Raw genomic sequence first — 24,380 nt, forward strand, 5'->3', positions numbered from 1 at the left:
CAAAACCCCTACACTGCGCTTGTCAGACCCTGCCTGCAGCACAGTGCCCTCTATGGATCCGGAGGAGCCACTGCAGCATGGAGCCAAGCACACTGAGTAAGTGAGAGAGACACATAGAGGCAGTGGCGGTCCTAGCCTGTTTGGCGCCCCGGGCGAACACTCCCTCTGGCGGCCCCCCCCTCCCCCCCCCCCCCAACACACATACACACACATACATATAAAACATATTAAGCATTGTACATTAACATAAAACTGTCAGAACCATACTGAATTTCACCAGAGAAACACACACACACACACATATGAAGAGAGAGAGAGTATGTGTTGTATGCAAACGGCAAACAGTCATCATAATTCGTCATACAATGAGAACAGGGCAAATCAACAATTGACATTGACTAATTAATATTTAAATCTGTAACATAATGTATTGTTTGGAGTTTAGTCTGTTACTGTTACTATTTTTACCATTTCGTTTTGGAGCAACTGTAATCCACATAATTTCCTTAGTAATAAAGTATTCTGATTGTTTCAGGATGACCTGCCATTATCCAATGATACATCTGCTTACCTGTATCTTTTGCTCGTTTCTCCTCCTCTTCTTTTCTATTTTTTCTAAACTGAGCACCTGATGGCTTTAAAACCAATGGAAGATGGACAAGAAAAGTTCAATTTTGCACTCCAGTATGAACACAAATCCCCCAACCCGAGGATTGCCACAACATAACCTAATAGACCAACACCTTAGTTCACAGATTCACTTTGTCTAGGGTTTATTTCTGGGACTTCACACAACCCAGGATTCAAATCATGAATACGTAATGGGCTTGGATTTACAGCATTATGAATGAAATGTGCTCTATTTGGAAGCAGCCGGCCCCCCTCCCCTTTCGATGGGTTGTGTGTGAGACTTTAAATCAAATCAAACTGTAAATTATAAAATTTAAATTGTTATTGATCCCTTCACCCCTGGTCCTAAAGTGTATATTTATTTTCTTACTCTTCTTATATTTATTGTTTGTTTACTTGCACTGCTGTAACTGGAGCCTCGTCGTCTCGTCTCTCTCTATATATATATACTGGACTGTATAGCGGAGATGACAATAAAGTTTACTTTGACTTCAGCAGCGAGCAGGCGCACCGAGGGCTCTTGCGCTCACTTTTCGCGCATAGAATTTAGAAAAAACATTGGTGCAAATTAAAAGTCTGTATCATGATGTCTGGTGTTTTCGTGTTTGTTGTTTTGTTTTTATTTTTGTTTTATTTTGCGAGTTGGTTATTAGATGCTGTTCCAGCCAGTCAGAGAATCCCCCGCCGCCCCGACCTCTCCTCCCTGTGCCGCAAGCAGCAGGCACACCTCGCAAACGAAGGGCGTCCTTACTCCCAGCAAATGGGCAATAGAAAACCGATCGGTGCCTATGCCATTCCCAATATGCGCTGGCTGATGTTGGGGCAGCATGAGTACGAGCATTTTTTGGGCGACACGTATCAAAAACCGCTACTGCATAGAGGGATGATTCCACAGTATTTCTGCTTGAAGGATTTAATACTAAGCCTTGTATGCCACAGCGGACCAGTTCACTTTCTAATTTTGAAGTCATATCTCCCAAAAGAAAAACTTCACAGCAGACTCATCTGCTGCTTGACACTTCACAGTGTGAAAGCTGTAATGGTGATGGGAGAATTCCCTTTGAATGTTTTAATTTCAAGGTCTTGATCTTCCTTAGGTAATTTGAATGGGGCACAATTTTCCCAATGTGACAAACCAGAAGGATAAAGAAAAGCTTAATACCAGTGCAGAAAATAAACTACAGGCCATGTTTCAATGTGCACAGTGTAGAAACTGTTACATGACATTAGTTGCAAGGGCTCTCCAATGACAATTTTATTAATATTAAAGCTACTGCTCCATCATTCACAAGGGGTCACCACAGTGCATAGGCTCCACATGATTGAGCTTGTTGATTTTTTACCTTGTAACCCCAAAGGGATTTCTGTACCATCCCGGGTCCAAAATAGGTTTCTTTTGCTTATTAGGAGAATGATTTATAATTGACCTGCATAATTGAAAGAGCCAATGCTTATCACACTTACATGTGTGGCAAGCAGGTCAGAGAATAATTTATTATTCAGCATTTTAACAGGTCAGTGTTTTTAAGAGCTCTGGCAGTCAGTATACTCTGCTATAGCTATATATATATATATATATATATATATATATATATATATATATATATATATATACATATACACACACATGGATAACATTTCTATGACTGTTGGGTATACTGGAGTACTTTTTTTTTTTTTTGCAGATAGTGAGTTTTTATTGAGAATCTGATGCATTTTTAAAAGTCTCTGAGCCGAGTGTTTTTTTAATCATTCCACAGGCTGCTCTCTAATATGTGGTCTCCTCTGCCTTCTGAAGGGTTTCCGTTCACGCTGTTCTTCAAAGGTAACATGGGGTGTATATTACTGCCGAGGGGCAGGCTGTAAGGAGTGGTCCAGGGCAGCAGCAGGGTCACCCTGGGTGACAGCGAGTGTGGCTTGCTCGGGCAGTAGGCTGGGATCTGTCAGGATGGCCGTGGTGGTACTCAAGAGACGGAGTGAACTCAGAACCACTGAAGAGAACATGTGAGGAAAGTACAAAAACAAGTTAACTATTCTTGCTATCATGCTGGCTGTAAGTGTGGGCAGTTGAGATTTGCAGGTATATGTGACTCACTGGGTCTTAGAGCAGGCAGTGAACAGTGCTGATCCATCCAGGTCAGAGTGGATCGACAAAGGTCCTCCACACTGGCAGTTGACACCATTCCATTATATGACTCAAACAGCGGCTCCATGATGATACTGAACTGACACCAAGTTGAGGAAAGATGTAGTGATAAAAGGATAAACTTGGCTTTATTTTATATCTTGCTTAATATATGCATTTTTTTTTTTGCTTCAACTGGCTTCCACAGTTTAAATATGTCAGACATTCTTTAAAAATCTCATAACACATGTCAACAATAAGTGGACATGCGAGTGTATGAAACACAAAATAAACCACAGTGCCCACCTTTACTGTGCTAAAGGGACATGTCACTGAGAACAGCACTGCATTAATAAAGTGTTTTTAATGGTTTAATTAATACTACTACTATCAAAAGACCATTCATTTTCATCTGCAGCATATGAAGCAAAAGTGGGCAGACTTCATCAGCTAAGAGACACCCAAATTGAAAATAACTTTGCTTTTTCTAAACTATATACCACACTAAACTAAACTACAAGTTAAACTACAGCTATATTGTTAAATATGAAATGTGTAACAAGCCCAGGCCTGGAAATGTACTGTACCAAAGTGTATTTATTGAACATTATTTGGATTCTCACCAATGGTGTTTTGAAACAATGTGAAATATAGGAATTTCCCACAGGAATAGAGTGGAACATTTACTCAGCCTCCAATTATACTGCTGTCATTTGTTTTGTCTAACCTTTTTTAAGTTTGTGGCATTTTTTTGTTCCAATGAACATTTCACACATTTACATGCATAAGGATACGATCCAGAACTTCCAGTTTTGCAGAGTCTGTGTGCGGACATACTCCCTGAACTTCTCCCTCATGTGGTCAAAGCGCTGGCGTGTGATGGGGACACCGGTGGCTGGTAGCTGCTGCTGGCACGTACTGCACCAAGAAATAAACCAAGTCAACAAAGCAGTCCAGAGCATCTTCATGTCAGCAGGGTAAGATTGGATTGTTGAAAACTGCAATGTCATGGCAATTTGTTTTGTTTTTTTTAATAATTTCTTTGAGTTTTTTCCAGGGATTAATGATTTACAGCATACATCCTTAATGACTTTCAAAAAATACCAAACAAACAAAAAAACCAACCAACCAAAAAAAAAAAAAAAAAAAAGTTTTTCTGAACCACAAATAGGCAAATTATACATTCAGACTGAAATATATACACACAACCTAAACAATTTGATTAAATGTCCCTTAGCAAGCTGCACCTTGACCAGATGTCTTTGGTAACCCTTAACAACCATCTAGCATAACTGTGGCTATATATTTGACCACTCTTCTTGGCAGACTCGGTAGCATGCATTTAAACTGGTTTCCTCACACTCACCGGGTTTTAAAGCATAGTCCACAAATTAGAACAGTGGTGACACACCTGAATACTGAAACTTGTGAATTACATACAGTTGTCTGAAGTGCTGATTTTGGAATCTGCAAATGTTTGTTAATGACTCCAAGAGCTTTTCCCAACTTGTGTAAACCTGCAGTTCACCTTTGATTTTGAGTTGCTTTGACTTTAGATACACCCATTGTTCTGAGTATTGGTTAATCCAATGAGTTCTGTAAAATAAGTTTTTTTATATGCTGGCAAGGACAGGAAGGAGGAAACTACCAGTTGTAGTCCATCATGATCACTAATGAGAAGTTAATATACCTTGGCCTTGACCTTTTAAAAGATACAAGTGAGTGTATGTATATATTTGAGCCTGAATGTATAATTTGACTATTTGTGGATCAGCGAAAATCCTGAACAAATTCAAACTTTTTGAAATTATTAAACATGCATGCTGGGAAATCTTTCTACCCTGGCAAAGGAACAGCTCAAAGAAATCATTAAAAGTATACGCAAACAGTGTTGGGAATACAAGGAATACAACGGAATACATGTACCAGCGTAACATATTTAAAATACAAAATATGAGTAACTGTATTCCGTTAAAGTTACCGTTTAAAAAGGTGGTATTTAGAATACAGTTTCTTTGTTGAAATAAATGGATTACATGGTGGTCTTTTCCTGTTTTATATGTAAGGCTATGCCCTCTCTACTTTTGGTAATTCCAGGCCAGTGGAAACCCAAACAAAACACAGATTAAGAGGCTCTAATGCCTGTGTCTCATTCTCACGGCCCATGTCATCCTTACTTGTGGCCCCTAAATATTTACAGGCATAGCCCTAAAGAATGTAGGCTCATGGGCAGTGTAGTCCGTGCTGCAGTGAGAATGGACTGCCATACACGTTATGTGTCTGGCGAGGGAGGAAAAAAAAAGGAGAGTCGAAAAGTACGAGGTGTTACTGACCAGAAACAGGAGATGGAAGCATGTAAATATAATAAGAACCACTACAACCAAAAGAGTGCCTGACCAGCCCACTTGTAAGTAAGCTATTAAGACTCGACAGTACACTGTGTTCGTGTTTTACTCCAAAACAGTAAGTTCCATTGGAGCAGCCTTTCAACGCCTCTCTCTGTCTCTCGCTAGCAAAGTTGACCCAGACAACAAAGTAAAGCTAGTTTTCAGTTACGAGCCCGACACGGAACCCGACGTATTAGCTAGAGGTCCCTTTACTGGTGGTGGTCAGAGGGCCCGGTGGCGCCTGTGTCCGGCAGCCTCGCCTCTGTCAGTGCGCCCCAGGGCAGCTGTGGCTACAATGTAGCTTGCTATGTGTGAATGTGTGTGTGAATGGGTGGATGACTGAATGTAGTGTAAAGCGCTTTGGGGTCCTATGGACTAGAAAAGCGCTATACAAATGCAGGCCATTTACCATTTACCATTTTACTATGTTTCGGAGCCGCGGACCTGTTTTATATATGCGCGGAATAGTTTTCTACACATATGTGAGCATATGCCTGCTCACATATGCAAAAAGTGCAGCCTTACCTAATGTCCGCCCTACTGTTACTCGTTTTATATTAAGATTTAAAAATCTAATTGGAATTGGTATGGCGAGTAACCTTCAGTAATAGTAATCAGTGTTGGGAAGGTTACTTTTAAAATGTATTCCATTACAGAATACAGAATACATGCCCCAAAATGTATTCTGTAACGTATTCCGTTACGTTACTCAATGACAGTAACGTATTCGGAATACTTTGGATTACTTAATATATTATCATGCTTTTTACAACAACGTGAATGTACTATTGCTGTGTGTCTGTGAAGGTTCTCAGAAAGGGTGATGGGAGTCAAAGAGGAGGTACTGGTCCGTGTGTGTGAGTACCTCCTCTTTGACTCCCATCTCCCTTTGGAACACAAACTTGGGGTAATTAGGACCCTACACCACCGGGCAGAACATGTTCCCTCTAAGCCTGAAGGAAAAAAGAAGGAACACACACATGTAAAGGAAGCACTCAAAACGTGCGGCTATCCTAAATGGGCGTTCTTAAAGTCAGCAAAGAGGCACAGAAAAGAAGACCAGACACCAGCGAGGGAGGATAAGAAGGATAGACGCAACAACATTGTCATCCCCTATGTAGCCGGTGTATCAGAAAAACACAGGAGAGTTTTCTCCAAGCATGACATCCCGGTGCATTTCAGACCCAGCAACACGCTCAGACAAAAACTGGTTAACAATGTGGTGTATGCTGTACAGTGCAGCGAGGAATGCCCAGACCTCTACATTGGAGAGACCAAACAGCCACTTCACAAGCGCATGGCACAACATAGAAGAGCCACCTCCACAGGACAAGACTCAGCAGTCCATCTGCATCTTAAGGATAAAGGACACTCTTTCGAGGATGCCAATGTTCACATTTTGGACAGAGAGGACAGATGGTTTGAAAGAGGAGTGAAAGAAGCCATCTATGTCCACTGTGAGCGACCATCTTTGAACAGAGGCGGGGGTTTACGACACCAACTCTCTGCCATCTATAATCCAGTTTTGAGATCCCTTCCCAGACGCCTTAATGCCCACTCACATCCTGGGCCATCTGACCTCAGGAATTCACGTGATAAGGTGGGGCCAGGTTTCACAATGAACACACCCAAAACTCTGGCTGATTGGGACCCACACCCAGTTTCACACCTTGGCTCAGGCGATTAGAGGATCATCACGGGGTCCTTTTGTCCCTCTGTGGGGGGATACTCCCACTAGGTTTATATCTGGGACTCTCCACCATTTGACCTTAGAACTGAAGAAGCTTCTCGGATGAGAGGTGAAACGTCTTCAAGCAACTTAAAGAAGTCCAGACGCTTTTCTTTGCAAGCTCCTTTGACTACTATTGCTGTGTTATTTATTACTATTACTGAAGGTCCGCGACTCCGAACTGTAGTAAAGGGACCTCTGACTAATACGGCGGGGTCCCTGTCGGCTCGTAGCCGAAAAATAGCTTTACTTTGTTGTGTGGGTCAACTTTTCTTGCAAGAGACAGAGAGAGGCGTTGAAAGACTGCTCCAACGGAACTTATTGTTTTCGGAGGAAAACACGAACACGGTGTACAGTAGAGTCTTAATAGCTTACTTACAACTGGGCTCGTCAGGCACTCTTCTTGACTGAAGTGGTTCTTATTATATTTACATGCTTCCAGCTCCCGTTTTTCCTCGATGACAACTCGTACCTTTCCACTCCCCTTTTTCTCCCTCCTCGCGCTCACAGACCCATAACGTGTATGGCAGTCCATTCTCCCTGCAACACGGACTACACTCCCCATGATGCTACATTCTTTAGAGCTATGCTTGTAGCATTCTGCCTGTTAGCTTAGCACAACAACAACAACAACGAAAAGGTGCTCTCTCACCCAGGAAACACACAGCCGCAGAGAGAGAGAGAGAGCGTCGCCCTGTAACCATGGCAACCGTAACGCTGCCGCCTGGAACAACAGAACGTAGCTGTCAAACAAAACCCAAACAGTCCTGACCCGCTACAATATGAAACAGGAAAGTAACGCAGTGTAATCCATTTATTTGAATAAATTAACTGTATTCTGAATACCACCCTTTTAAACGGTAACTGTAACGGAATACAGTTACTCATATTTTGTATTTTAAATACGTAACAGCGGTACATGTATTCCGTTACTCCCCAACACTGATAGTAATAAATCACACAGCAATATTCATGTAGTTGTAAAAAGCATGATAATATATTAAGTACTCCTAAGTACTCAGAATACGTTACTCTCGTTGAGTAACATAACGGAATACATGCCCCAAAATACATTTTGGGGCATGTATTTTGTAATCTGTAGTGGAATACATTTTAAAAGTAACCTTCCCAACACTGCATACACCTACATGCCTGCTCACATATGCACAGGCAGAGGTTGAGCTTAGCTAAAGGTCTCACTTGATGGCAGTGTTCAGGAGCTGAATCTCCTCTTTCAGTTTCTGAGCTTCCTCATGCAGCTGAGCTCTCTCCTGCTGCATCTTAGTGATGTACTCGGCGGTCTTCTGCAGTGTGGTGGCTTTGCTGATCTGCACACAGCAGAGAGGGATTACCATACATTAATCATATACAAAAATTATTCACCATTATGAATAATTATTTAAATCGACAAGCTCAAATCTGGTTGCACTGTTAATGCTAAGACTTAGCATTTGCATGTTACATATTACAATCTGCCTCCAACTTTCAGCATATCCATCTAAAATGCAGCAGCACACGTTTTCACAGTACCTTTATGCTTGGCTGAGAGCTGAGTGTTGTCACGAGGTTATGTAAAGTGTCAAATCCCAGTTTGATGTTGAAACGCCTCTTCTGCTCTGCTGAGATGTGAGTTATCCTCCTGGTGTCTGTTTGCTGCGCACAGCAGAGCTCAGAAATATATTTGTCACACTTCACACACATTCTCATACTGAGATAACAATAAGACTCCTATGTTCTCACTCATCACTTAACAAGGACTTGATTATATTTATATGTATAAAAAAGAATATATCCAGGACGTCCTACCTTACTTGATTCTAGCTTTCCATATCCTGAGAACCCTGAGTGTGGAGACTCTGGGTTGGAGGCTTTGTCTAGAGGGTTTGGTGGTGATGTTTGTCCTTGATGTGTTGGAAAATTAACTAGAGAAAAAATAAATAACATACATGACATTTATGTATTATATTTGTTGGAAATCAGATGCACCTATGTGCGTCAAACCCTGCAGTAATGAGTTTTTAATCCATTAAATCAGCTAGACATGTTGTGGCTGTGGATGCTGGCATTTAATTAAGGCTTCAGCAGTACAGTTTTAGTCAGGACCAGTACGCTCAAAAGAAGATTGATATTTTTATCTGCAGTTATTATCTTTGGTATAATGGCTCTCCTCTGGGGCTTTGCATTCAATGTGCCACTCAATATTCATAACAGGAAAGGTGAAGGTGAGGAGAGCGGTAAAGGAGGAGCTTGGGTTGGGGGTGGGTTGCTAAGTGGCTTGTAGCAGCCCAGCCCCCAACTGTGCAGAGGCCAAAAACTATTAAACTGATACACTGTTACACTATATGATACTTTTTATCATGATAGGTTTTTGAATAGGCTGTGTAATAAATTTGGGTCACCAAAACTGACAAAATGTCCATCAACCATAAATAGATATAATTGTTAAATAGTGAGGGTGCACTGTAAACGGACTTGGGATGGCTGAAAATAACATTCTTTATTGATTGATGAGTTTAGATTTGAGACTCCACAGAAGTCTGATTGTCACGGTCCTGGGTCTTATGACCCAGTGTTTTGAGTTTTAGTTCATTTTGATGTTTATAGTTTATGTTAAGCCCTTCAGGTTTTCTAAGTTCATTTGTTACCATGCCTAGGTGATTTTAGTTCTTATTAATTCCCCCTCGTGTTTCCAATCCATGTTAAGTCTCCCCTGCTCTTCATGTGTTTCATGTCTGTGTCTTACCTTGTCAAGTTCTGGTTGTCATGTCTGCGTTTCATTATGTTTCCTGTTTTATTTTGGAAGGAGTCGTGTGTTCTTGGTTCTTTGTATTTAGCTTCACTGCTCCTGTCATTAGGTTCATGTTAGTCAGCTGTTTCCTCATGTGTCTCCACTTCCCCTGATCACCTCATGTGTGTATTTAAGTCCTCTGTTTTTGCATGTCATTTGTCAGGTCGTCTGCTCATCCATACCCTCACGTCAGCATTCTATGTCAGTTCACCACGTTTAAGGTTTTTCATGTTTAGCTTTAGTTCACCCAGTTTAGGCTATGGTTTAGTGTTCACCTGTGTCCTGCTGTTTGTACTCCCCTTTTGCTGGCCTCAATAAACGGCTTATTTTCTGTTAAATCTACGCCACGTTCAGTTTATGGAGTTGCGTTTGGGTCCTTTTGCCAACACCTACAGTCTGCCCTCGCCAGACTGTGACACTGATAACAAAGCAACACTTTGCAAATTAAGATTGACCATTTAGATTTAGTTTCTCTTTTTGGTCATGAGCTGCAGATTAATAAATAATTAAAATAACATTTACTCTGCAGTGCTCAAGCAGGAAAACTGATTTTCAAAATAACTTTGGTTCTAAAAGAATAAACTCATTTATCAGCTGCTCATTAGTTTCTGCAAGTGAATCTCTTATTAGTTAGTTGTCAGCTCCTGTCACAGCACAACAAATATTTATATTTTGAAGCAGTCAGATTGTGCTCTGTGACTTTTAATGTTTACAGTAACATTCTTTAACAGCTGCTTGTGTATTCAATGTTAAAATGACACCACTTTCTTGTTCACATACCGCTTCTTCTTTGCACATCAGAGCTTTAAGGTTTCAGGAAGTGTTCCTGACTACATTCACGTTTTTAATGCAGTGCCGCCTGAGCCTGAAGATCACAGGCATCCAGTATTTATTATCAGTGCTGCCCCTTAAACACAGAGATTTCTCCATTCTCAGACTCTTTTGATGATATTATGTAATGTACCAGTAGTCAAGAGACAGTCAAGGTCTTCATACTTCTTTTATGCTGATGAACATTACTTTAATATTGGCCCATAATTTAATTCAATTCAATTCAATTTTATTTATATAGCGCCAAATCACAACAAAAGTCGCCTCAAGGAGCTTCATAGATACAGAGAAAAACCCAACAATCATATGACCCCCTATGAGCAAGCACTTTGGCGACAGTGGGAAGGAAAAACTCCCTTTTAACAGGAAGAAACCTCCGGCAAAACCAGGCTCAGGGAGGGGCGGCCATCTGCTGCGACCGGTTGGGGTGAGAGAAGGAAGACAAGATAAAAGACATGCTGTGGAAGAGAGGCAGAAATTAATAACAGATATGATTCAATGCAGAGATGTCTATTAACACATAGTGAGTGAGAAAGGTGACTAAAAAGGAAAAACTCAATGCATCATGGGAATCCCCGGCAGCCTACGTCTATTGCAGAATAACTAGTTATTAGTTAACTAATCCTTAGTTAACTAATAACTAAGGATTCAGGGTCACCTGGTCCAGCCCTAACTATATGCTTTAGCAAAAAGGAAAGTTTTAAGCCTAATCTTAAAAGTAGAGATAGTGTCTGTCTCCCGAATCCAAACTGGAAGCTGGTTCCACAGAAGAGGGGCCTGAAAACTGAAGGCTCTCCCTCCCATTCTACTTTTAAATACTCTAGGAACAACAAGTAGGCCTGCAGAGCGAGAGCGAAGTACTCTAATAGGATGATATGGTACTACAAGGTCATTAAGATAAGATGGGGCCTGATTATTTAAGACCTTGTATGTGAGGAGCCCGATTTTGAATTCAATTCTGGATTTAACAGGAAGCCAATAAAGGGAAGCCAAAACAGGAGAAATATGCTCTCTCTTTCTAGTCCCTGTCAGTACTCTTGCTGCAGCATTTTGGATTAACTGAAGGCTTTTCAGCAAGTTTTTTGGACATCCTGATAATAATGAATTGCAGTAGTCCAGCCTGGAAGTAATAAATGCATGAACTAGTTTTTCAGCGTCACTCTGAGACAGGATATTTCTAATTTTAGAGATGTTGCGCAAATGGAAGAACACAGTCTTACATATTTGTTTAATATGTGCGTTGAAGGACATATCCTGGTCAAAAATCACACCAACGTTCCTCACAGCGTTGCTGGAGGCCAAGGTAATGCCATCCAGAGTAAGAATCTGGTTAAATACCATATTTCTAAGATTTCCAGGGCCGAGTACAATAACCTCAGTTTTATCTGAATTAAGAAGCAGAACGTTAGCGGCCATCCAGGTCTTTATGTCTTTAAGACATTCCTGCAGTTTAACTAATTGGTGTGTGTTATCTGGCTTCATGGATAGATAGAGTTAGGTGTCATCAGCATAGCAGTGAAAATGTAAAAATACTATGTCTTCTAATGATGCTGCCTAAGGGAAGCATGTATAATGTAAACAGAATTGGTCCTAGCACTGAACCCTGTGGAACTCCATAATTAACCTTAGTGTGTGAAGAGGACTCTCCATTTACATGTACAAATTGGAGTCTATTAGATAGATATGATACAAACCACTGCAGTGCAGTACCTGTAATACCTACAGCATGTTCTAATCGCGCTAATAGGATATTATGGTCAACAGTATCGAATGCTGCACTAACGTCTAGCAGGACAAGCACAGAGATGAGTCCACTGTCAGAGGCCATAAGATCATTTGTAACCTTCACTAAAGCTGTTTCTGTGCTGTGATGAGCTCTGAAACCTGACTGAAACTCTTCAAATAAACCATTCCTCTGCAGATGACCTGTTAGCTGTTTGACAACTACTCTTTCAAGGATTTTTGACATGAAAGGAAGGTTGGAGATTGGCCTATAATTAGCTGCTGGGTCTAGAGATGCTTTTTGAGTAAAGGTTTAACTACAGCCACCTTGAAGGCCTGTGGTACATAGCCGATTATTAGAGATAGGTTGATCATATTTAAGATCGAAGAATTAATTAATGGCAGGACTTTGAGCAGTTTTGTACGAATGGGATCTAAAAGACACATTGATGGTTTGGAGGAAGTAATTATTGAAGTTAACTCAGAAAGATCAATTGGAGAAAAAGAGTCTAACTTAACATCAATGTTACTAAGAGTAGCTGTAGATAACATTACATCTGTGGGATGATTATTGGTAATTTTTTCTCTAATGATAAAAATATTTTTTGTGAAGAAGTTCATGAAGTCATTACTAGTTAATGTTAAAGGGATGGTTGGCTCAAAAGAGCTCTGAGTTTTTGTCAGTAACCTATTTCTCCAGGCTAAATGATGATCCTCTAAATTTTTGACACGGCATTCCCTCTCCAGCTTACGAGACATCTGCTTTAGGCTACGTGTTTGAGAATTATGCCACGGAGTCAGGTACTTCTGATTAGAGACCTTAGTTTTCACCGGAGCTACAGTATCCAGAGTCGTACGTAGTGAGGAGGTAAAATTATTAACAAGATAATCGACCTCTGTTGGAGTAGTATTCAGATAGCTGCTCTGCTCTATGTTGGTACAGGGCATTGAAGATGATAACAGTGGGTGGATTATATTCTTAAACTTAGTTACAGCGCTTTCAGAAAGACATCTACTTTGATAAAGTCTACTCTCCACTGCTGTGTAATTTAAAGAGAGTTTTTTTGTTGATTGGTGAATCGCTGCCTTTCTCTTTAAAACAAAACAAAAAAATGTAGGAATCTTAAATTTGTGCTTAGTTGATTATTTCTTTGTTGTAATAATGCTTGCTGGCAATAAATTTTATACTGCTGGAAAGCCACATTTCCAAGGAAAATGCATTTGTGGGTTGAGTGGGTTGCACCGATGTAAAACTTTACTTCTCTAAAAATGCCATGTTGTTCATTGTATTGGATGATTAAAGTCTGAAGGAACAAGTCATAGACAGCCAACATAACCACTAGGGATGGGTATTGATAAGATTTTCACGATTCCGATTCCATTTTCGATTCTGTTTAACGATTCGATTCTTTATCGATTCTCTTATCGATTCTTTTTTTTTTTTTTTTTTTTTAAAGGAGAACACTAAGGTCAATCGACCTTAGTGTTCTCCTTTTTATAAAACAAAGTTCTAAGCTAATCAGCTTAGAACTTTGTTTTATATCTTCTCTTTGAACAAGGTAGACATTTAGGAGTAACATGACCTTACAAACCCAACAGTGAGATCTTAAGAGATCCAGCCTACGGCTCTTCAATGGGGTGTCACAGGGTCCCCAGGAAAAAAAAATTGTAAATGTAAAATAATAAAATAAATATTCGTCTGTAGCAATAACAAAGTATAACATAAATTGTTCTGTGGCAATTACACAAGAATATCCAGTAATGTCCCTGCCTACAATTAAACACATTCACTTACCGAAAATCGGGGGCATCTGCTGTGGCAAATGGGTTCAAGCCTTTTACCACAAACTTAGTCACTGCTCGGTGACATTTGTCTATCCTGGCCTGAAAGGAGATGCTACCGGTAGACTGCAGCGAGAACTGGCAGCATCTGAGCCAGACTCTGTCTGTCTCTCTCATCACGATCACCTAAATGCACAGTAATGGCAGGTTTTGTAATAAGGCAGATCGCGCTAACATAATATGCACTGTTAGTTGATTATTTACCTGCCGCATTAACGGGAGAGGACGTGCAAACGTTACCGCTGCTGCTGGGTTGAGATTCACGAGTCCGGAGCGGAATTAAAAACACGACATTCATTTAAGGTCATCGCGTGTTTTGTGAGGAAATGCTTTTGCATATTCGTAGTGTTTCCTCCCTTAAATGAAGTATCTACTTTGCAAGTATTGCAAGTTGCCCTGTTGTCATCCGTTCTCGTAAAGTATAATCAAACTTTTGAGCGTTTGAGCCGCTTAGGTGCTGTGTTTCCTGCCAGGTAAATGACGCTCCGCAACGTGGTGACGTCATTTGGGGCGACTGGAATCGATAAGGGAATCGTTTGCAAAAATGGCAAACAATTCCAAGGAATTGAAACAGTGGGAACCGGTTCTCAACAAGAACCGGTTTTCGATACCCATCCCTAATAACCACACAGGCTGACTTACAACAAATGCTGGCTGAAGAATGTGATGCCATCCCACAGCACTGTGTGTCCAAGCTGGTGACCAGAATGAGGAAGTGGTGCCAGGCTGTTGTGGCTGTGTATGGTTCTTCCACATGTTACTAAGGTCCCTGTTTGTTAAATGGATAAACTGTTAAATTGCTGATATGGTTTGTTTCTTCAGAATTCAATTATCCACTCTAATGAATGACACTACACAAGAGTCAGTAGCAGAACAAGCTGTTTGACATTTGCAGAGAAGATGGCACATTTTTCATGGGCACAACCCACATTTGATTTAAAAAAAACAAACAAAAAAAACAAAAAAAAAACAACAACTATCAAATCGTGCTGACCTGTTGACAGTTAAGCATCTGGTATGTTTTTCACATTCTACTGTAAATCAAATAAGGGTTTTTAAGATTTGCAAATCATTGCTTTCTGTACCACTTTTTTATAAATGGGGTTGTATCACTCCCTGAAGCAGTGAGGTCCTACCAGTTAAGCTGCTCCTGTCAGTGCTGTAGAGCTGAACAGGTGACAGCTTCTCAGTCTTGGGAACGAGGAGGGTTGTGCCAGTGTCTGAGGTACCGTGGGTAAGCCGGGTAGACACAGCAGAGCCTCTGGAGGTGCTAGTTTGAGGTCCACTGTGGCCCAGGGTGGCACTCTGGCTTTGCAGAGGTGTCAACACGGGGATCCCTACCGACCAACCGGCCCCGTGCTGCAGCTGTGATGACGGTCCACCTACATGCGATCCTCTGCTTGTCTGCTGAGCAACACATGGTATCCAATTAGAAGACCTGTCTCACAAAAATGAAATCACTTTCCCCTGAAAGGATGTGGCACAGACTATTTAGAGCAGAGGTTTGAACCAACACATGCGCATATATATATATATATATATATATATATTAGGGGTGCAACGATATTCGTATCGGTATTGAACCGTTCGATACAGTGCTTTCGGTTCGGTACGCAGATGTATCAAACAATACAACATTTGTAATTTATTTTATCAATTTTCCTTCTGACGATGCTGTCTGTGTTGAGCGCTCAGTGAATCTGTGTTCGACTACTCCGCCTAGGCTGCACTGTCGAGCGCAGATCCACTGAGCGCTCAACACAGACAGCATAGTCAGAAGGAAGAGCGCAGGGCAAGCTAGCGAGACAGAAGTTAAGCTCTCCTTGCAACAGGCAAATTGAACCTCATTCAGATCTGGCGTTTGGAATTATTTTGGTTTTCATGTGACGTATGACCCTGAAGGTAAGCGAGTCATGGACTAAAGTAAAATAGTATGTTGGATGTGCCATGCAATGCTCAATTACATTGGTGTGAACTAGTGTGTTAGCGCAGTTAGCTCGTTAACGTGTTGGCCGTCTAGCCCCATGCACGGAGCGATCGGCGGTAGCTCGTTAACGGAGATTTGCCGTGTTGTGGCGTTAAGGTCATTTCAACGAGATTAACCTGAAAGCACTAGTGGGAACACAACGAATATGACTGCACATTTACGCCGACATCATCCTAGTGCAAAGACAAGTGGAAGCAGACAAAAAAAAGCAAGCATGCTGCTAACTTTAGCCGAGTCATTTAGACAGCTGTTAGCACATGATTCTCCTTATGCTGCTGAGAATATAGCCCAGAAGAAGCGGATAGTATAGCTTTTATTTTGGAAAGAGCCATTTCTCTGTAATAAACTCTCTTTTCCAAAGATGAGTGATTCCTCAATCAGATACAGGGCTTGCAATATCGCTAGCCCGACGTCCCGGGGCTAGCGATTTTTTCCAGTCGGGCTACCAAAATCTATCTCTTCCCTGCCCGTCGGGCTATTGTAGGAAAAATATATGTCAATGCTTTTGCATTCTTTCAGAAATGTAGCTGGGTAATTATGTCATTGGCATCGGTGAGCCACTGTCAATATGTGACATATTGAAATCGCGTTTGAATTTGCGCTTGTTTTTTTGCTTTCACTTTGCAATCGTGCGAACTGTGTATAGAGAGCAACAGCACTGATCTGTGAGTGATGATAATTTGCGCACCAATTCCTCTGACATCGTCTTATTAATCGTTAGCTTACTATGCAAACATGACAAGTGAAATCTCCCGCAGCAAGCTTAAACATGTGAGAGGTTGATCGCGCAGAGAATCGCTGAGCTTATGTGAGTGCGTGTGTAAAAGCATTTCAGTTCTGCTGAGCCAAATAAGACAGGTCAGGGTGAAGAAGTGACAGCCAAAGAAAAGCTTACCACAAAACGGAGAAGTTATGACAAATCAGACTATAAGGCAAAAAGAAAGTGCAGCTTTATGGTTTCATGGACAAAATAATTTCTGTGGCTGCAATATGACGAGCTATATAACCAGGGCTGCACATAAGTGGTCCGCAGGTGCGCATTCGCTCTCACGGACAATAACCATATCCAACTTCTTAATAGCAATGAACTGGTCTGCATTGGTGCATCATATCTTTATTCTCTTCCCCCTCCTGCCCCCCCCCCCCCTCTTTCTTAAATAGATAACTATCATATCTGATATCATATCTCACAGTACAATAATATTGAATGGGTTGCATTGTTGTATTTTGTCATGTTTCTCAGGTCTTTGTCTGAATTTCTACGAACATTATTGCTAAGGATTGTCTTATTGCATTGGAGTCACACTGGGTTAAATATGTACACTTGGGTTTTAAGGGGTATTTATTATTTTCTTCTTTTTTTTTGGGTTGTATGGAAGCCCCAAACGCAATTTCATTGTTCTTGACAATGACAATAAATAAATAAATACTAAATACTAAATAAAAAACGCGCACAAGGGTTAGGGTTAGGGTTAAATTTAAAAACTGTACTTTTGAGTTAAAATATATATTTATAATTTTAATAAATGACAAATTAAAAATTTGTGTATCGTTGCACCCCTAATATATATATATATTAGGGGTGCAACGATACACAAAATTCACGGTTCGGTTCGGTTCGATACTTTGGTGTCACGGTTCGATATTTTTTCGATACAAAAAAATGTTCATGCATTTTTAATTTGTCATTTATTAAAATTATAAATATATATTTTAACTCAAAAGTACAGTTTTTAAATTTAACCCTAACCCTAACCCTTGTGCGCGTTTTTTATTTTGACAGCGAATGTGCACCTGCGGACCACTTATGTGCAGCCCTGGTTATATAGCTCGTCATATTGCAGCCACAGAAATTATTTTGTCCATGAAACCATAAAGCTGCACTTTCTTTTTGCCTTATAGTCTGATTTGTCATAACTTCTCCGTTTTGTGGTAAGCTTTTATTTGGCTGTCACTTCTTCACCCTGACCTGTCTTATTTGGCTCAGCAGAACTGAAATGCTTTTACACGCGCACTCACATAAGCTCAGCGATTCTCTGCGCGATCAACCTCTCACATGTTTAAGCTTGCTGCGGGAGATTTCACTTGTCATGTTTGCATAGTAAGCTAACGATTAATAAGACGATGTCAGAGGAATTGGTGCGCAAATTATCATCACTCACAGATCAGTACTGTCGCTCTCTATACACAGTTCGCACGATTGCAAAGTGAAAGCAAAAAAACGAGCGCAAATTCAAACGCGACTTCAATATGTCACATATTGACAGTGGCTCACCGATGCCAATGACATAATTACCCAGCTACATTTCTGAAAGAATGCAAAAGCATTGACATATATTTTTCCTACAATAGCCCGACGGGCAGGGAAGAGATAGATTTTGGTAGCCCGACTGAAAAAATCGCTAGCTCCGGGACGTCGGGCTAGCGATATTGCAAGCCCTGTATCTGATTGAGGAATCACTCATCTTTGGAAAAGAGAGTTTATTACAGAGAAATGGCTCTTTCCAAAATAAAAGCTATACTATCCGCTTCTTCTGGGCTATATTCTCAGCAGCATAAGGAGAATCATGTGCTAACAGCTGTCTAAATGACTTGGCTAAAGTTAGTAGCATGCTTGTTGTTTTTGTCTTTGCACTAGGATGATGTCGGTGTAAATGTGCAGTCATATTCGTTGTGTTCCCACTAGTGCTTTCAGGTTAATCTCGTTGAAATGACCTTAACGCCACAACACGGCAAATCTCCGTTAACGAGCTACCGCCGATCGCTCCGTGCATGGGGCTAGACGGCCAACACGTTAACGAGCTAACTGCGCTAACACACTAGTTCACACCAATGTAATTGAGCATTGCATGGCACATCCAACATACTGTTTTACTTTAGTCCATGACTCGCTTACCTTCAGGGTCATACGTCACATGAAAACCAAAATAATTCCAAACGCCAGATCTGAATGAGGGTCAATTTGCCTGTTGCAAGGAGAGCTTAACTTCTGTCTCGCTAGCTTGCCCTGTGCTCTTCCTTCTGACTATGCTGTCTGTGTGGAGCGCTCAGTGGATCTGCGCTCGACAGTGCAGCCTAGGTGGAGTAGTCGAACACAGATTCACTGAGCGCTCAACACAGACAGCATCGTCAGAAGGAAAATTGATAAAATAAATTACAAATGTTGTATTGTTCGATACATATGCGTACCGAACCGAAAGCACTGTATCGAACGGTTCAATATCGATACGAATATCGTTGCACCCCTAATATATATATATATATATATATATATATATATATATATATATATGAGATTAGGAACTTATAATGGACATAAATCTGCTTGCTGAATGAAAAGAGACCGCTTGCTATGTCCTCTTTTGTTTAGGTTAGATGAGTAAACTTTTAGATGTAACCTATTTATCAGGTAAGCTTTTGAAAATTTCTGCAGTCTTCTACAAAAACATTAACACTAAGGTGCGGCTTACTAAGGACACCTGTGTCTATTGCCAGCACACAGCACTCCTTTAGTTGCTCATACTTACATACATATATCAGTAATACAATGCTGAGTGGCCTTGATGATATGAATATCCATTCTCCAGTAGCACTTGGTAAAAGTCACTAAAGTTCATTAGTTATTTCTTGTTGACATGCTGTGCTAAGCCAGTTTTCCACACTCACTGAGGAGCTAGAGGATGATGACCTCTGAGCTTTGGCTGTCACTGGAGCAGTATCAAATCCCAGGGTTGGCTTTCCTGATAACACAAATCCAAAATTAAACATTAGCCCACTGCATTTTTTATTTTTGTTTTACTTAAAAAACTGTTAGTTGAGGAAGAACATGTCAGAATTCACTCACGTTCATGAGCCCCAGTGGAGAGCAGTTTAGCCAGACAGCTAGTGGGTGGGGGAGTGGATGGAAGTACAGGGGGGGCAGCTGTCCTCGCTCCTCCTGTCTTTTGCTTATGCTTCCCTTTGGCCCCCGTAAATGTCACCTGTTCTGGCACTGAGAAGCAGTGAGCTGCTGTGACAGAGGGCAGCGCTGCATGGACCGGGTCAGATACAACAGCTAGGTAAGAGAGAGAGTGGCAGGGAGTCTGGGAGTACGTTTCCCCTGTGTGAGGGTATCCGTGAGCCTGCTGCGCAGCACCCTGAGCCCCCATGGTGGAGGCTGTGTGAGTGATGACAGTGGAGGTTCCACTGCTTGTCGTATAGTAACCAAACTTGTGGCATGGCAGTGGGTACAAAAAGGGAATACTAGCAGAGGCCGTCTGTTCAGTGCTGCTGCTAAATGCTATAGAAACTGGTGCATCATGGTATGACTGATGTCCATAAGGCATGGCTTCTGTTATGATGTTGGATGTGTGGTATTCTCCACAATCCTGGCCAGAGCTGGTCTGGTTTGGCCGGGTATTAGATATAGAGGGGTGGGACAGATTGTCAGATAGTAGATTGGGCTGGGAAAAAAATTAATCTGTTTTACTGATTAAACAAGAATAACATTAGATGCTGGAATAATTGAATAATTCTGCACAAGCAGACAATAAACACAAACAGAAGAAGCTGATAACAGCAGCAGTACCTGAGCCAGCTGCGTGTCGATGAGAAGCCGGGGCGCTGTTGCCACAGGGGAGGGAACTGGAGCAAACGCTGCACCAGAAGAACTCCCAAAATAGCTACAGTCCGCAAAACCAGTGTGCTCGGTGGGTTGGCCACGGTTGTTCATAAAGATATCTGAGAAAGAGTACAGTATATATAGTATGTTATTCAGAATATCAACTGGAAAAGGCTCTGATACAGCAGGAAGATAACACATTTAAAAGAATAATCTAATTAAATAAAGTACACGTGACATATATAGACATTCAACAAAAACTAACCAATATATCAATCAACTGTTTATAAGTAACTCAAATTTTATGCTGAAAAGGAAGTAGGAAGTAGAAAATTAAATGATCCTACCCCGCCTTCCTGTCTAATGAATGATAGAAATATTCTTCTTACTTTTAAAGGCCTGCCAGCGGCACACACACACACACACACACACACCTTAGATATTTTACTTCATGGTAAAATAATACATGGAAAGTAGGATAGTGCTCTCTGGTGGACAACTGAAGAAACAGAGGTTATACCAAATAAGGATTTTGTATTTTGTGTACTGCAGTTTCTGTTACATTGTATATACAGTGACCAGTGTAGCATTCCGATAAAAACCAGTTTTTGCAGATTTTCTAGACATGGTACAGTGGGGCAAAAAAGTATTTAGTCAGCCACCGATTGTGCAAGTTCCCCCACCTAAAATGATGACAGAGGTCAGTAATTTGCACCAGAGGTACACTTCAACTGTGACAGACAGAATGTGAAAAGAAATAAAAAAAAAAAAAAAAAAAAATCCATGAATCCACATGGTAGGATTTGTAAAGAATTTATTCGTAAATCAGGGTGGAAAATAAGTATTTGGTCAATAACAAAAATACAACTCAATACTTTGTAACATAACCTTTGTTGGCAATAACAGAGGTCAAACGTTTACTATAGGTCTTTACCAGGTTTGCATACACAGTAGCTGGTATTTTGGCCCATTCCTCCATGCAGATCTTCTCGAGAGCAGTGATGTTTTGGGGCTGTCGCCGAGCAACACGGACTTTCAACTCCCGCCACAGATTTTCTATGGGGTTGAGGTCTGGAGACTGGCTAGGCCACTCCAGGACTTTCAAATGCTTCTTACGGAGCCACTCCTTTGTTGCCCAGGCGGTGTGTTTTGGATCATTGTCATGTTGGAAGACCCAGCCTCGTTTCATCTTCAAAGTTCTCACTGATGGAAGGAGGTTTTGGCTCAAAATCTCACGATACATGGCCCCATTCATTCTGTCCTTAACACGGATCAGTCGTCCTGTCCCCTTGGCAGAAAAACAGCCCCATAGCATGATGTTCCCACCCCCATGCTTCACAGTAGGTATGGTGTTCTTGGGATGCAACTCAGTATTCTTCTTCCTCCAAACACGATGAGTTGAGTTTATACCAAAAAGTTCTACTTTGGTTTCATCTGACCACATGACATTCTCCCAATCCTCTGCTGTATCATCCATGTGCTCTCTGGCAAACTTCAGATGGGCCTGGACATGCACTGGCTTCAGCAGCGGAACACGTCTGGCACCGCGGGATTTGATTCCCTGTCGTTGTAGTGTGTTACTGATGGTGACCTTTGTTACTTTGGTCCCAGCTCTCTGCAGGTCATTCACCAGGTCCCCCCGTGTGGTTCTGGGATCTTTGCTCACCGTTCTCATGATCATTTTGACCCCACGGGATGAGATCTTGCGTGGAGCCCCAGATCGAGGGAGATTATCAAAATCAAATCAAATCAAATCAGATCACTTTTATTGTCACATCACATGTGCAGGTACATTGGTACAGCACATGTGAGTGAAATTCTTGTGTGCGAGCTTCACAAGCAACAGAGTTGTGCAAAATACAATAATGTAAACAAGCAAAATACAAGAATGGCTACATCTGAAACTAATAAATATATGTACAATATATAATAGTATATGCATTTTTCTACGTGTGTGTGTGTGTGTGTGTGTGTGTGTACACATATTTTACAAATTAAATAGAGTAAACAATAAATAAAATATATAAAATAAAATATACAGAGTGAGACATGTGCAAAACAGTGGCGTTACTGTACAGTATGGAGTGCATAATGTTAAAGTTCCAGTAGTGAAGCTGAGGTGTCTATGAAGTGTTCAGCAGTCTGATGGCCTGATGGAAAAAGCTGTCTCTCAGTCTGCTGGTACGGGACCGGATGCTGCAGAACCTCCTTCCTGATGGAAGTAGTCTGAACAGTTTATGGCTGGGGTGACTGGAGTCCTTGATGATCCTCCCCACTTTCCTCAGGCACCGCTTCCTGTAGATGTCTTGGAGGGAGGGAAGCTCACCTCCAATTATCCGTTCAGAGCACCGCACTACTCGCTGGAGAGCTTTGCAGTTGTAGGCGGTGCTGTTGCCATACCAGGTGGTGATGCATCCAGTGAGGATGCTCTCAATGGCACAGTGATAGAAGGTCCTGAGGATGCGGGGGCTCATGCCGAATCTTTTCAGCCTCCTGAGAAAGAAGAGGCGCTGCTGCGCCTTCTTCACTGTTTTGTTTGTGTGTACTGACCACGTAATGGTCTTGTATGTCTTCCATTTTCTGATAATTGCTCCCACAGTTGATTTTTTCACACCAAGCTGCTTGCCTATTGTAGATTCACTCTTCCCAGTCTGGTGCAGGTCTACAATACTTTTCCTGGTGTCCTTCGAAAGCTCTTTGGTCTTGGCCATGGCGGAGTTTGGAGTCTGACTGTTTGAAGCTGTGGACAGGTGTCTTTTATACAGATGATGAGTTCAAACAGGTGCCATTCATACAGGTAACGAGTGGGGGACAGAAAAGCTTCTTACAGAAGACGTTACAGCTCTGTGAGAGCCAGAGATTTTCCTTGTTTGAGGTGACCAAATACTTATTTTCCACCCTAATTTACGAATAAATTCTTTACAAATCCTACCATGTGAATTCATGGATTTTTTTTTTACATTCTGTCTCTCACAGTTGAAGTGTACCTCTGGTGCAAATTACTGACCTCTGTCATCATTTTAAGTGGGGGAACTTGCACAATCGGTGGCTGACTAAATACTTTTTTGCCCCACTGTATAACACTAGTACTTACACCGTACAGCCATGAGTATTCACACAACCATTCAAATCACTGAATTCAGGTGTTCCAGTCACTTTCATGGCCACAGGTGTATATAAGAAAAAAAAGTAAAAAAAAAAAAAAAAAAAAAAAAAAATCACACACCTAGTCATGCAGAGTGCTTCTACAAACATTTGTGAATGAATGGGTCGCTCTCAGGAGCTCAGTGAATTCTAGTGACAGGATGCTGCCTGTGCAGTGAGTTTTAAAGTTTCCTCACTGCTAAATATTCCAAAATCAACTGTTAGTGGTCTTATAACAAAGTGGAAGCAATTGGGAACGACAGCAACTCAGCTACAAAGTGGTAGGCGACGTAAACTCACAGAGCAGTGTCAGTGGATGCCGAGGCACATAGTTAACAGAGGTCACTAACTTTCCGCAGAGTCAGGAGAACCCTACTTGTCTAACTGCATTGTGTAAAGTATGATGGAGAGGGGATTATAGTGTGGCATTGCTCTTCAGGAGTAGGGCTCGGCCTTTTAGTTCCAGTGATAGGAACTTAACTGACCTACACAGAGTGCTGATCTCACAGAACACCTTTGAAATTAATAAGAGCGGAGTCTGAAAGCTGGGTCTTCTCATCAGTCATCGGTTTCTGACCTCATAAATGCAGTTTTG

At 41.3% G+C, this 24,380-nt stretch overlaps 1 protein-coding gene across 5 annotated transcripts in view; it reads right to left on the minus strand.

Annotated features, from left to right (window-relative positions):
- Window positions 1–2,232: 2,232 nt before the first annotated feature.
- mlxipl (MLX interacting protein like) overlaps window positions 2,233–24,380 on the minus strand; it is a 31,696-nt gene continuing 9,548 nt past the window's right edge. For 2 of the 5 annotated variants that reach the window (XM_086309771.1, XM_086309773.1), the window contains 10 exons: window positions 20,609–20,760; window positions 19,886–20,483; window positions 19,708–19,781; window positions 15,191–15,461; window positions 8,678–8,793; window positions 8,402–8,524; window positions 8,072–8,199; window positions 3,550–3,673; window positions 2,726–2,855; window positions 2,233–2,621 (listed from right to left, as the gene is read on the minus strand). In XM_086309771.1, the coding sequence (XP_086165897.1) occupies window positions 2,473–2,621; window positions 2,726–2,855; window positions 3,550–3,673; window positions 8,072–8,199; window positions 8,402–8,524; window positions 8,678–8,793; window positions 15,191–15,461; window positions 19,708–19,781; window positions 19,886–20,483; window positions 20,609–20,760 (1,865 nt within the window). In that variant the 3' untranslated portion in view covers window positions 2,233–2,472. Of the gene's footprint in view, window positions 2,622–2,725; window positions 2,856–3,549; window positions 3,674–8,071; window positions 8,200–8,401; window positions 8,525–8,677; window positions 10,949–15,190; window positions 15,462–19,707; window positions 19,782–19,885; window positions 20,484–20,608; window positions 20,761–24,380 lie in introns of those variants that run through there. The other 3 variants (XM_086309772.1, XM_086309774.1, XM_086309775.1) reach the window with 2 other exon arrangements.

Source organism: Aulonocara sp. 'chitande type north' Nkhata Bay, linkage group LG10 (assembly GCF_057382095.1).
Source record: "Aulonocara sp. 'chitande type north' Nkhata Bay isolate Kocher_YH1m ecotype deep benthic linkage group LG10, A_spYH_male_GT1.1, whole genome shotgun sequence".
NCBI classification, from domain to species: Eukaryota; Metazoa; Chordata; class Actinopteri; order Cichliformes; family Cichlidae; genus Aulonocara; species Aulonocara sp. 'chitande type north' Nkhata Bay.